Genomic DNA, 13,681 nt, shown 5'->3' with positions numbered 1-13,681 from the left:
CTGTCAACACACGCAGTCTTGAACTCGACCTTCTTAGCCTGTCCTGGTTGCTGGATAAAGCATTCAAATTATTCTGCGGATGACAACCTCCCTCTTTGTACTATGGCCCTTCACCAAATTGCTTAAACGCTTACGGTACTTTGCTGCCTTCCTGCAATGTTCAAATAGACCAACAAATTCTAAAACAATTCTTCAAAAACAAAAACACAATTGCAGCAAACCCAAGGCTGTCCGTACAAAAAGCATTTTCTCCTCAGCACTCTGTTACATTTTGTAATGATAGCCTGGTGCCTCACTTGGGTAACTCCAGCACCTTCCTAGGTGTAGTCAGGTGGAAGTATCGAGGCCAGCTGAACAGCACAGCTACTTACAGTATGCTGTAGAAACCAGCAGTCCCCCCTCTGAGACTGGGTACCTAGCTTCTAGAAAAGCTGAGGTGACTTGATTGGAGTATGGCTTGACACTGCTCTTGTGATGGGTGTTGCTATTGGGGTAGATTAGTATGTAGCAAAGAAAAAGGACATTCAGTTTCTGTAAAATGTGATGCTCTTTTAATCATATAGATGCCTCTCTCCTGGCTGCTGGACTGAGACCACCAGAATGAGTTTGTGTGGTTAGGTCCTAAAGAGACACAACTTCTAGATGCTATGTTGGACTGGACCTCCTCAGTTCCAAATAGATCTTACTATGAAACTTTCAGTTTTGCAGAAAACAGGTGCCAAATTTGACATTTTTTTTTCTTCGTTTTCCTTTTAGATTTTATTTGCTAGAGTTTTGTTAAAATCAGTCATGATAACGATGGGAACTCAGCCAATGTTGTGGCAGCCATCAGATAAGGAAATGAGTACAAAACAGAACTGACTAAAGCTGAAGCAGTCTGCCTCTCCTAGTTTTATAATTTAATCACTGTGTGGCTTTAAAGTTCACCAACCAACTGTGTGTACTCCTCAGAAATGGTGGGTGAAGAGTGCTGCTATAGTGTTCATCTATCACTGGAGTAAAGAAAAAAATATATTGATATTTGATGTTAAACAGTTGTTAGTGACTGCACTGACTCTGACTATTATGTTGTCACTCAGGTATGAAGCTCTGTTTCCACTGGTGCTCTCTGGTTTGATGTTTGTGTGGATACACATGGAACAAGAAGCACTGCAGCACTATGGTCTTTCACTCAAACCAAAGGTAACAGCTCCAGATACTTTTATCAAGTTAATTATCAGCTTCATCTTTTTCCTTCAGGCACAATAAACAATTCCAATAAACAGTAAAGTTCCGAGTGACTTTCGCACAGCAAACTTTCTATTTCCTCTTTTTTTGAGCTTAGGAGGCCAGTAACAGCTGTCTCATGAAATGGGAATGTGACGTTGTAAAAAAGATGTTTCACATCAGAGCTGTTTCTAGGAATGCAGCAAGTCAGTTTGACTTAGTGGTATGTTCTGTTGGCTACAAACTGTTCTTCGAATGCGGTGATATTCAGAGGAGGATACAGTAACTCTTCAGATCAAGTGCAATGTCACCGTGCTTTCTTTCTGATGGCAGTCGTGAGTGTCCATGTAAAGACTGAAAAGAAATAATTTCATTTCTGGAATGACCCATAGGAAATACAAGAAATCTTGTTTCACTTTGTCCTGCCCCTCTCTTTCATCAAAGATGGCCCTTTATTTCTGATATGACAGACAAGGAGTTGGAGACTAAACTGAAGCTGTAACATTCTTGGATTTGCCTGGAGACAGAATTTTGTAATAGGTATCAGTGCAATTTCTTTCACCCCAAAATTTTTAAAGCACTTTTTAAAACCCATGCTGCTCACACTGCTGTTTAACTTTTAGGTCCAGGTTTTAGCAGGCTGTGGCTTTGCCATTGATTTGGTTAGAGCCTGGATGCCTGCTGCAGAGCTGTCTGGGTGCTCAGAACTAAGCAGGTATGCAATGTGGTTCTTCCTCACTTCTCCCAGTTGTGCCCTCCTTGGTGCTGGTCACAGAGAATCTGGGTAGGGATGCACAGAAGTGGCCAGAGACGCTTGTAAGAGAGGAGGTGGTATTTATCTTTCATGACAAAGCAGTTGCTAGAGTGGATCTGACAAATGCTGTGATTTTGTCTCCTCAAGGGAGACAATTTTACAACTTGAGAGAGAACAAGTTTTACCAATTTATTGCTGGATATTGGAAATGAAAATGGGAATCACTTTTTATGTATATTGCATACACTAGCGGTATTTTATGTGAGCAAGTTTTGTGGCATCTTAAGTGACAGAGGTGGAGTCTGAATGCAAAAATGTACAAGGTAACACACACACAAACAGAAAAAAACATAGTGCAAGGCCGTGATAGCAGGAAATTCTTAGCACGGCAGTTTTCAGTGGGATCTACTTTCTCTTCTGCTCCTGAACCCACTGTACCTTTTGCATCTTGTGACAAGCCATCTGTGATGCTTGCCTGCCTGATGGTGGTCTGATATTCTGTCTGTTTTAAAATTAAATTCTATTAAAGCCTTATATTTTGTAGAAGACTTGAACAGTAATGAACACTATTAATCAAATGTTAATGACAAGAACATAAGGAACTGTAATTATGGTTTATGTTGTCACTATCTGCATGTCTTTTGACTTTTCTTTTGGTTTCAAGTGAATGGAACAGTAACAGTCACCCTGCTTCCCACTTTTAGATTAGAAAATTCATCTCTTGAATACCTGTTAATACCTGCCATAAAGTAAATGTTGTACTTGAGAATCCTCCTTAGTTCTCTGATGTGAGATCATTAATTAAAATGTTGACAGTATTGAATGTTTATTACTTGACATTTTTCTTTTCCTCAGTGAAAAGGAGTTCTTTGGCCTCTTAAACTCCATGAAGACAGTTTCTCTTCAGGTCAAGTGACAGAGTGAAGGAGATGGAGAATATTTTAGTATTCTCATCCACAGCATAAGTCAATTAAGGATGATTGCAGTCTATTATTTCTGTGGGTCCTTATCCACATGTTCTTGTGACCAGTGGAAGTGTGTGTGTGTAGGAGGAATAGTTATGATGGAAAAAGAAGATGATAAATATAAGTCATAGAAGTTCTTTTTTAGTCTAGATAACAGCGGCAACTCTGCTTGTGTTCACTTGATCATCTCACTAGGACAATCTTTCTGGCAGATTCATTAAAGTATAATGAAAATATGGGTAAGTTTGCAGTCCTCATCATAATGTCACTCTAATAACAGCTGCTAGGGAAGTAGGTTTATTTCTCATTCATTTCAGTGAAAAATATGGTGGTTCTGTTGAAGTACATCCATTATGTAACGTATTGATTTCTTCTGCTGTCTTCCCAGCTTGCTGTTTTCAACTTCACCTATGCTACTGATATAACTCAGTTTCGACAGCTCCACCTAGATGACATCCGCAGGTCTTTCTTCTTCGTATCCTTTTGGCTGCTGCTTTCCAGGAAAAAAATGGGTTTGTTTCACAAGGTCCTATAATCAAAAAATTCTAGTTTTATAGTGGTTGGATACAGAAGCTAGTGAAGATGATCTGACTTGCATTGCTTAGAAGACAACAGTCTTGTACATTGTTTTGTATACAGTAGTGAAAAAATAAATCCTTAATGAACTGTACTTTTCTTTGAAATCTGTCTCCTTTGCCACTTTGAAAAGTTTGATCTTTTATAACTATTACAGTTGAGTTTAACTTTATTCTAAGGTCATCAGTTTTCAGTTTGGTTGCCTTTCAGTACATTTTGGCTGTAGAGAATTCATTCAACCTTCACAAATCAGTTGGAAAAGGTGATATTAAAATAATTCTGATTTTGTTTTTTCTCTTCTGGCAGTTTATTAGGAAGAAAATGTTAAGGGGCAAGCATTGGCCTTGGCCAATCAGATGAGATGAGAAGGAAAGTTCCTGCAGACTGTAATGAAATGTGTTGCCAGAGTTTGGCCTAGAATAAAATGTATCGCATATCCTTTCTGCTGCTAGAAAGGGTTTGTGCTCAGGTTTGCTTGTTCACTAGCATAGCAGTTATTTTGCATTACTGTAACTGCAACTGCTGGTATTTTTTTTTCAGTACTCTAAAATCTTGATAATGTTACTGCTTTTCTCTTTCATCCTGGGACTGCAGTTGAAATTATTTGTTTATACAGTATACCTGAAAACAACCTGAGATCCTGCAGTGAGTTCATCTATTTCATTTGCTACTTTGCTGTTTTTTAACAAAAAAAAAGCTATGTTGAAATTAGTGCTGTCAGATCCTAAAAATTAGCCAAAACAAGACCCAAGCAATATGATTATATTTTTTAAAGTTTCAGCATAGTACTTCTTTCATATCAAACACTTAAGATGAGATTAAGTTATTATATTTAATTGAGAACACTTGAATGTATCCTGTTCAGCTCTTGGAAAAAATATACAATTTGCTAGTCTCCTTTGCAGGTGTGATACATACTAGCTCAGAAGGTAGTGTTTTGTTTTGTTTAACTCAGGTATGTGTAACAATTAGAAATAGTGGTGTTCAAAGCCTTTTCTACTAGAACAGTCACGTTGCATCCACAACCCTGTTAGTTGTTTATCTTAAAAAGAATCCTTCAAGGTTCCTATATAGGGTCCAAAAGTCAGTCTTGCACTGATTGACCTTGTAGCCTTATTTTCCAGAAGAAGATTCAGAATTCACATGCTTAGCATTTTCATTAGACCTATGTGCCACTGGTATTTTTTTTCTGCTTTGTTACAAAATTGTTGTTGTTATAAATCTCAACTGGCAGATTTGCACTATGCTGTTAGACTGCTGCGTTACTAAACTTGAAATGATGTGATACTCTTGGGAGGCGTAATTTCTGTAGTTGTGCTGACCTAATCCTTCAGAAACTCTGCATACAGAATCACGATGATTCTGCTGAATATTTGGTAGCAAGCTGTTTATGCAGAGACTTGAATGATCTGAGGCAGTAGCTGTAACAGGAGTGGAAAGACCCAGAGGGACCTCTAGCAGCAGGAGCCATTGTCAGAAACCCTCTGCCTGATGGGAAGAGGAAAAAAATTTGGGAATTAAATTTACAGGATTTGGGAATTAAATTGGAACGAAGGGGGAAAATGCTGTGTTTGTTTTACTACAGCTGTTTCTGCGGTGTGTTTTCCTTAAGTGCATCTAGGTTTTCTTCATAGTGACAGCCTTTTTTGGCACTGGAAACATAGCTTCTGTTAACAGGTAAATCTTACTCATTGATTTGAGAAATGGTAGGCTACAACAGTTCTTCCTGCAGTTGGTATACTGAATACAGATTTGGTTCGCAAGATTAAGGCAGCAGAATTAAAGCAATATTCAGTGATAATAATAATAGCAAGGTATTTTTTCTGCTCTGTAACTTGTTCCCTAAAAGGCTGCACTGTTTGGTTACTGGGTCATCTCAATTTCCATTAGAAGGTATTGGCAGCATGACTTGGGAGAGCTCGGCTGCTCATTAGCAGCATGGCTCCCCAAAAGACACCGGCAGAGAAAAATTGCAGAGAAAGAAAAGTGAAGTGTAAACAGTCCTTGCTAATTTAATATTTGAGCAAGAGGAAAGAAGGCTGGAAGCCTTGTTTAAAAATGTATATACACAGGACTAACTAAATGCTATGTTTTTTTTAATGCAAAATGCCATTTTGAGGGCATGTTGTAATGTCTTTTTCATGTTTCCCTAGTTTTGATCCTGCGTCCGTCTATTGTTTCTTAACTGTGTTCAGTCCCTTTATGATGGGAGGCTTGCTTGTGCTGAAGGTTAGTAATCCTGCCTTAGTGAAATGTTCTCAAAGAGCTGTTTAATAAATAACACATCCTGTACGCAGTTGTTACTTTGCAATTTACAAAAACACATATATGTATTTGAGCTTCATTAGCCTTCTCAACCATGTGTGAAGCTTTCAGCCTCTGTATTATTTCTAGAGATGGATTCTTCTGATTCCCAGAGGAGAGAAGCTAAATTGTATGGAAAGTATAATTTAACTGTATTAGATCAGTTTATTGCATTAAAATGGAAATTTTAAATGTTGAAAAGACTTCTAGATTATTTTTAAAATGGTGAGTTTTCCCTGTAGTATAATATCTACAGAAACATGGATGGAAATATATATTTTATTAGTTCCATCTATCTACATTACATTAAGTACAGGCTTTGAATGCTCTACTGATTAGGCTGTCATTTTCACAATGAGTGCTATTTTTAATATTTTTTTCTAATATCTTAATGGTCTATTAGAGATTGGAGTGCACTTCTTGTTTGCAGGCAAGGTGTGGGAGCTCTGTTCTGATACTGGAGAACAGGATCTGCCAGAGGCAGAGGCAAACAGGAAGGAAAACATGGAATTTATGGATTTCTCTTAAAATATGCAGCAGCTCCTACCTCTGCATCTCTGCTGCTTCTGTCCCAGGGAAAGCACTTAGGTATATGTGTAATACTCCAGGACACAAGTCAGTGCAAACTTTCTGGATCCTAGAGAAGAGCTTTTAGCCTCTAGGAGTTGTGATGTGCTTAGACTTAAGAAGTGCAAGGCAACTTTAGAAGGAGCAAAAGACATTAATGTTTCTAACTTTTTTTTTGGCTTTGTTTTGTTCTTAGTTTACTGAACTGCTTTCATTTGCCTTACTTTACTTTTTTTTTTTTTTTTGGCCGAACACATGCTATACTTAAATTTTTGTTTTTGTGCGTGTGAGGCTAAGATTGACCTATTACACTTCACTTGGAGCTCTGCAGCCTGTCACACAGGATATTAGATCTGAATAGTTCTGTCTTTTAGCCTTGCTGAAGTATTTCTCATCAGTGTTAAAATGGCTAAATGAAGTGAGTACCATTAATGTGTTTTAATTACAGTTTTCCATACTGCCTCATGGTTTATTTCACTGCAGTTCAGCTATGACGATGGAAAGGGTTTTCTATTCATTTACAGAACATGCTTCCTGCAGAATGGGTCTCTACTCTTTCTTGCCAATATTTTGTTTTTGTAACATACACACTCTGTGATAATTTCAAAAGGATGAAACTGTTTCCACAACCTGCCAGGTTGTTGTGTAAATACAGTCATAAACCAAAATGTTGTTTCTGTTTTAACAGGTTGTAATCCCATTTGTTCTGGTGTCATGCGCTTTCGAAGCTGTTCAGGTCACAACTCAGCTGTCTTCTAAGAGGTACAGTAAATGCTGTATTTCTGCATTAGTAAGGGTTTCAAATCTATTTTGCAAGAATTCAAGATTGTCATATCTAAATTTAAAAGAAAAAAATCAGCCGATGGGTCATACTGTTACTTGTTACTGCAGTTTGGTTTTCTTGTTCAGTGATTCTGCAAGCTCAGGAGTTCTTTTTGTGATAAATGATTATAAATGGAGGTGTTGGCTCTGTCTGAAGCAATCAGATATTTAATATTCTTTCTTGACAATACACAGAAGGAGCACTGTTTTCTCTGTAATATAGAAAAATGAGCAGAATCTGAAGTCTGATTTTTGTTTCATACTGCAACTCTGCTTATAGTACAATATTTTAAAAATAATCCATTTATAACGTAACCAATTCAGAACTGTGTAGCACTGACCTCACCACAAATAGCATTAAAAAAAAAAAAAGGTCTGTATGCCCTTCTATGGCAGTGTAATGCTGCTCAGGTGTCCTCGATATGATATGTTTTTTGTGGTAGGGCTAGATGGCTGCCTGCCCTTTCTCCATCTCTAAAGACTTTTCAAAGTGAATGTGAGAAGGGTCCCCAGCCTCTGAACATCATGTGGGGTTACAGATGGTGCTGAGATGTAGGAGGTCCACCACCTAATTTTGAATTTGTCACAGTGGGATCTTGTTTGGGGCCAAGGGTCTCACTGGACAGTGGCTGGGGGACCAACCTTCATATTGCTCAGCTAAGATGGAGAAAGCTGCCCTTGATCGCTGTGATGTCCTGTGCCTTTCTGTTTGTTTTCACCCTGCCTGTGCTCTGCCTGTTGTCTCCTTCTGCAATTTCACCTGGTACTAAGAGGAGAATGACAGCCTGAAACCCGACTTCTTGTGGCAGAGGTAGCACAAGGCCTGCCTTCTCCCTTTTTCTGCCTCAGCTGTGCATGCAGTGTGTTGGGATAGTCCCTCGACCTCCCAGGAAGGGAAGGGTATCTCTTCCTCACTAAGGTTAATACAGGAGCAGGGCTGCACTGAGGAACTGGCATTGTTCAGAAAGTCAGCTAACAATTCACATTTGTAGGGATCAGGCATCACAAAGGTCAGCATTTCCCAACTTCTGAGTGCTTTGCAACACTGGAGATATTGCAAGCTTTTGTGTAACGTGCATATGAGTGTGTGAGAGGGAAAATTGTGTATTTTTAAAGCATGGGACACGAGTACATCTTTGCAGGTTTATGAGGCTGTGGTTGTACCTCAGGCTGGGATTTTTACTGGCTTCATTTAGCTGCTCAGGTAACAATAGCAGTGATACTGCCACAGCGTCAGCTTGGGATCAAGACAGAAACCATAAGACGTGCCCAGGTTCCCTGGAGGGGTTGTGCTCTGATTATCAGCACATCCTGGAGTCTGTGCTGTACTCTCATTATTGCTCTTGCTGCCCCTGCTAGCTAAATTAAGCCATCATGGGGGGCAATCTTGTTTTTGTAGTGTTATAAACATGCTCTGAAATTAGTGTTGTCCTTCCATTGTGAAAGGCTTCCTGCATTTCAGAAGGGCGTAAAGCAGGTTTTTGTTGTCTCAACAAATTGCTCCCAAACTCCCTGTTTATAGATTAAAGAATTATCCTTTTTTTCTTCTTTTTTTTTTTTTTTTTTTTTTTTTTCCTGCTTGTGGAGAATATTCTGTCAGAATATGTTCTTATAACTTCCCTGTGAAAACAGCCCTCTAGCTGAGTGCTTCCTAGGCTTCCAAGATTGCAACATCTGAACTGAGCCATAGGTAAGGGGACAGATGCCTCTCAGTGAGCCTGAGACGCATCCTGATTTACTAATGAACCACATGCAGGCTTTGGCAATATCAGAAACTTTTTCTTCTTTGGAGACATCGATATGGGTGTCCTCCCAGAACAGGCTTGTGCAATGCTGCTGCAGGACATTTTTTTCCCAAAAAAAAGGCTTCATGGATTTACGGCGATAGTACTGATAAATTAACTGTATTATAGTTAAAGACTCCTCTGCTAATGGGTCAGTTCCTTGCTACATTGCTTCAGCATCATTAACTTAGAAGCTAGTTTTAACCAGTTATAGTAATTGCTTTCATGCAATTTAGGATTTACATAGTTTAATGAAAAGAAGATTAGGTTAATGGGGAAAAAAATAGCTCTACGTGCTCCCTTCTGGTTCATTTTATTGGCTGCAGTCTACTTTCCAGAGGTAAACTGCTGCCTGACAGACTCCTGTGAGTCTGGGAGCATGCCACCAAAATGCTGCACCTCGTTGGAGCAGCTCACAGGTACCCAGGGCTCTGGAAGGGGGAGGCAAGCTCCTCGTTCAGCAGGGATGATTGTAGAGTAGGACTGATCAGCTCAGGTATCTATCTGCCTGCACAAAACAGTTTTGCTCACTCTTGAGTCCACCCCGAAACCTCTAAATCAGCTTTCTTTGGCTTAGCTGGCACATGAGTTCCCTGTGTAGGGGATGGACAGGCACTGTTTCTAGCATGCTCTTGTTCTCTGCTAGTGACCCATGTTAGGTTTCTCTGTTGCAAAATTGAAGCTGTTAATGTGAAATGTTATTTTCAAGTAGGGTGGGATTAAAAACACCCGATATTCTAGGTGTGTATTTTGACTGTTCTCTAATACATTGAAAAGGAGCTGAGCGGCTGAAAGGCGGTTGACCACAAGAAATCATATCTTATTTTAATTTCTTTACGGGGGAGAAGAGGAGTTAGTGTGCTTTGCAACATCTGTGGCCATGAATGAAGGTTGATCTGTTGCTGTTTTACTTTTCTTTGCAGCCTTTTCCTCATTGTTCTTGTGATTTCAGACATCATGGCTTTGGTAAGTTGTTGCTGCACATTCTCTTCGAATAAGGTAAAGCAGAGGGCTCTATTAACTCCAGCTACGGATCTGAATTTGCTTCAGACTTCAAAATTTTTGCAACTAGGGCAGTGAATTGAAATCCTAGCACAATTTAGAAATAACACTCCTGCAATCACAGCTCTTTGAATTTCATGTAATTAAAGTTTCCAAAGAAGCAATATACTTACAATAACAAGAGACAAAAATGGAGTAACAAGTCATTCTGAGTCTTTCATGTGCTTTTCAATCAAATTCTCAGGAAGAGCTTAAATGAGAATATCAGTTCTAGCTGCGTGCTAGGTTTAGTTAATTTTTCAGGAATCTGAACCTTTTCCTCACACCCTCTCCCTCTTCCCACGAAAAAGAAAAAAAAGATTAAAAGGAAAAATGTGTTGCCATTTTCATTGTTAGAATTGTCAGCATCTGGGAGATCTGCAACATGTGAAAAGGCACTGTGCCTTTTGTAATAAGCTGTTAGGAAATGTCTTCAGATAGCTTGTGTCCACAAGCCAAGGTAGTTCAAACAACCCAAATCTGAACAGTAATAACCCACTATAGTTTTTACAGGTTAAAAGTGTGTTTTCATTGTTCCTCTCTAATGGTATCAAGTAATACCAGTTGGTGCCTCTTGATATCATGAGTTCAACAGAAACCTTTAGAAAGCAGCAGGTAGAGCTGGTGTTCTCACTTTTACGTGCTGTTTTTGTTTGGTCACTTCGGAGTAAGTATTCCAGATGTGATGGCAGTGGGCATCATAACGTACAATGCAGTGTGATCTGTGGATCTTACCTTACAGGAAAAACAGCACAAGTACAAAACCAAGTAATGACTAATTTGTCTGTAGAGTAAAAAATGGAGAAGATACAGTTTTGTGTAATTCTAAACAAGTCTTTTGACTAAACTGTTCTTTGATAACTTTCAGAGGAAAAGGATTAAAATATCAGTAAGCCACACTCAGCGTTTCACTAATGAAATCAGTCTAAATAGACCAAGACAAAAGAGGAGTGGGGGTGTGTGCAGATATGTAGCAAGCCCCAGTATTTTCTATCTCACATATTCTCCTATTTTGACTTAATGATTTTAAAACAATTAGCAACTTGGTGTAGAAAACAAAACAAGACCAAAAAGGTTTGATATGCAGGAGCTGTGTGCATATCGAGAAATGAGAAAGCGAGCAAGAAAAAAAATGAAACAACACTGCTTTTCTTGAGTCTTCCGAAGTATTTATTGTGGCCATTAGCTATAATTCACTGATAAATAATTGTCTTCTCCTGACTTTATTGCCTTTTTGCAAACGGGGAACTGCCAGACTTGCACAAAGAAATTCATGGCAGAATTCCATGTAAACGATATGTAGGCTGCTTATTGACATTAGGCATTACTTGGGATCCCATTATTTTGGGCAATAAGGTGAACTGCATTTTCTTATTGAAAAGGTTCTCTGCTGGTAAGCTCTGCTGCTGCTGGCAAACAGGAACAGAACTCAGTCTATCTTTAGCTGTTTGTGTTTGATACCATGTTAAGTCTATCTCTGGCTGCTAGAGTATTCTTTACTTTTGTCCAAATGAGCATTCCTGGAAAGGTCTTGCCCTTGTTCTACTTGAATTAGAAACTTGGAGTAAACAACCTGAAAATGTTCGTTTTAATTTTAGGTTTCAAATTGTGCAATGATGATGTACTAATAAAACTTGTTGGTTTTTTTTCCTAGCACTTTTTCTTTTTGGTTAAAGATTATGGAAGCTGGCTCGAAATAGGAACAAGGTACAGTATTTTTTTTTTGCCTCCAATGCATTTTAAGAAGGTTCATAGGTTAATATTGTTGTTTATCTACTCAGAACTCTTGTAATTTTTTCCAATTACTCTCCTTAATCAAATGCTTCAGTGATGTTCCCCATACTTAAAATACATATGAATACATATGTGCACACGTGCACCCCAACACATGCATAGATACATCCCCAGCTAAAATTACATCTTAAAATCTGTGCCAAAGCAACATGGAGTAAGTAATTAATCTTGCATGACAAGAAATCCTGTTATTTTTAAAGAACAGTAATTACACAAAAATATCTTAATTACTGATTTGCATTGTAATTAGTTTTAATTACTGTTAAAATAATAATTTATCAAGGTTCTTAATTGTCATGAATCTAGTTAAATTTCTGTATAAGATCCCCTGTGAATTCATGAACGTTGTGTGAATATGTTGGTGGGTACCAATACCCGTGCATTTATCCTACCCGCAGTTGGGGGAGAATAAATCTGCGGCATTTAAGATACAAATCACAATTTCAGCAAGTGAATTTGTTTTGCATTGTGAGTCCTATGGCATCCACTGCTGTGCATTCTTACTTGTGAGTGGCCCAGAAATAGCACATCCAAGAAATGCACGTTTCAGACTTACCTTCGCTGAGCTGTGGGAGTAGGTAGCATTCTGTAATAAGCTTAGCAGGGAATGTGGTGTTAATAATCCAGCCAATCTGGTCACTTGAAACTGTTATTTAAACAAAAGTTGAATAGTGACCCGTTGTTAATGCTCTGTTTAGTCTACATTTACCCTGTGCTTTGCTGAGCCCTGCACTTCTTTGGGTGCATGCATGCATATATACACACACATCCTGCCCGAGAGGCTGAAACTCCTGCCTACAGCTTTTGAAGGTTCCTAATGGGAGGAGATCGAGTTAGATCAAATAATGGAAACTGCTTTAACATCACAATTCCTTGTTGCTGTCAGGTTATGGTAGATCAGATGGCCTCATCCTTTGGTTTGAATTCCTCTGTAGGTTAATAAGGATTTTAAAGACCTCTGAAGTTGTCTGTTCAGCTGGGCAAGAAGCTTTCTAATTGGGAGTTAGAGAACAAGAACAAAAATTGTCACAAGTAACCCAAACCTTTGTTTCTCGTGTACAGTCTTCATAGCACAGTGATTTACAGCTGGGATAGGTTGTTGGATCTATTTCAGCTGGAGGTAGGCTTTGTTCCAAAGAGCTTGGGGGAGCCTGATACATACAAATGTAATTCTGCCTCTTGTTGTGTGTGTTTTGAACGCTGAAGAAGGCATTGAAGTAGTCCTTTTTTGAAGTAATTTGTGATTAGTCTTGTGTGTGTTAATGCATAATGCTCAGGCAGCGTTAACTTTGTCATTACTTCACTTTTGAATGTTTGACTTTACAACCTACATTATTTTATTGTAATTTCTCTATGTATGTTGTGCGTATAGGATTTATATTTTTGTGTATACGTGTACACACACATATTTGAGTGTGTGCATGCACATAAGATAAAACTGGCAGGGCTGTGTAAGAAAAGAGGTGAAGCTGCAGAGAGAACTGAAGCAGTCCTCTTACCCAGGGTGAACAATCTTTTGACCCCTCCTGATCCTGAGCAGATCTTTCAACGTGCAGTCCTCAAGCTTGGCAGAATCAGCAGGTAGTGGCAGAAGATTTTTTTGTTTATTCCTGAAACATGAGATTCGTGGGGTTTTGGGCAATTCCCAAAACTGGTGGGAGAGAGATACTAATGTGCCTCTTTCCTGTCCTTTTGTTACAGACGCCGTGACAGCCCTGTAGCATTCCTATGGCAGTGTTGTCTGTTGTTGCTTTGACAGCAAGGTCTGAAAATATCCTCTCTCAGCTGACATTTTAGGTGTTGCCAAAATGTTCCTGAGAAGACTGAGTCAGTTAAGGAAATGATGGTTGGTTTGTTTCCAGCCATTT

At 38.9% G+C, this 13,681-nt stretch overlaps 1 protein-coding gene across 5 annotated transcripts in view; it reads left to right on the top strand.

The window, feature by feature from the left end:
- PIGN (phosphatidylinositol glycan anchor biosynthesis class N) overlaps window positions 1-13,681 on the top strand; it is a 103,824-nt gene that overhangs the window by 84,062 nt on the left and 6,081 nt on the right. For all 5 annotated transcript variants that reach the window (XM_084510814.1, XM_084510816.1, XM_084510817.1 and 2 more), the window contains exons 22-28: window positions 1,080-1,182; window positions 3,314-3,400; window positions 5,123-5,178; window positions 5,655-5,730; window positions 7,061-7,134; window positions 9,902-9,944; window positions 11,674-11,726. In XM_084510814.1, coding sequence (XP_084366940.1) covers window positions 1,080-1,182; window positions 3,314-3,400; window positions 5,123-5,178; window positions 5,655-5,730; window positions 7,061-7,134; window positions 9,902-9,944; window positions 11,674-11,726 — 492 coding nt within the window. The remainder of the gene's footprint in view (window positions 1-1,079; window positions 1,183-3,313; window positions 3,401-5,122; window positions 5,179-5,654; window positions 5,731-7,060; window positions 7,135-9,901; window positions 9,945-11,673; window positions 11,727-13,681) is intronic.

This window comes from Aythya ferina (assembly GCF_964211825.1).
Source record: "Aythya ferina genome assembly, chromosome: 2".
Lineage (NCBI taxonomy): Eukaryota > Metazoa > Chordata > Aves > Anseriformes > Anatidae > Aythya > Aythya ferina.
This window is presented reverse-complemented; position numbering and strand designations above follow the sequence as displayed.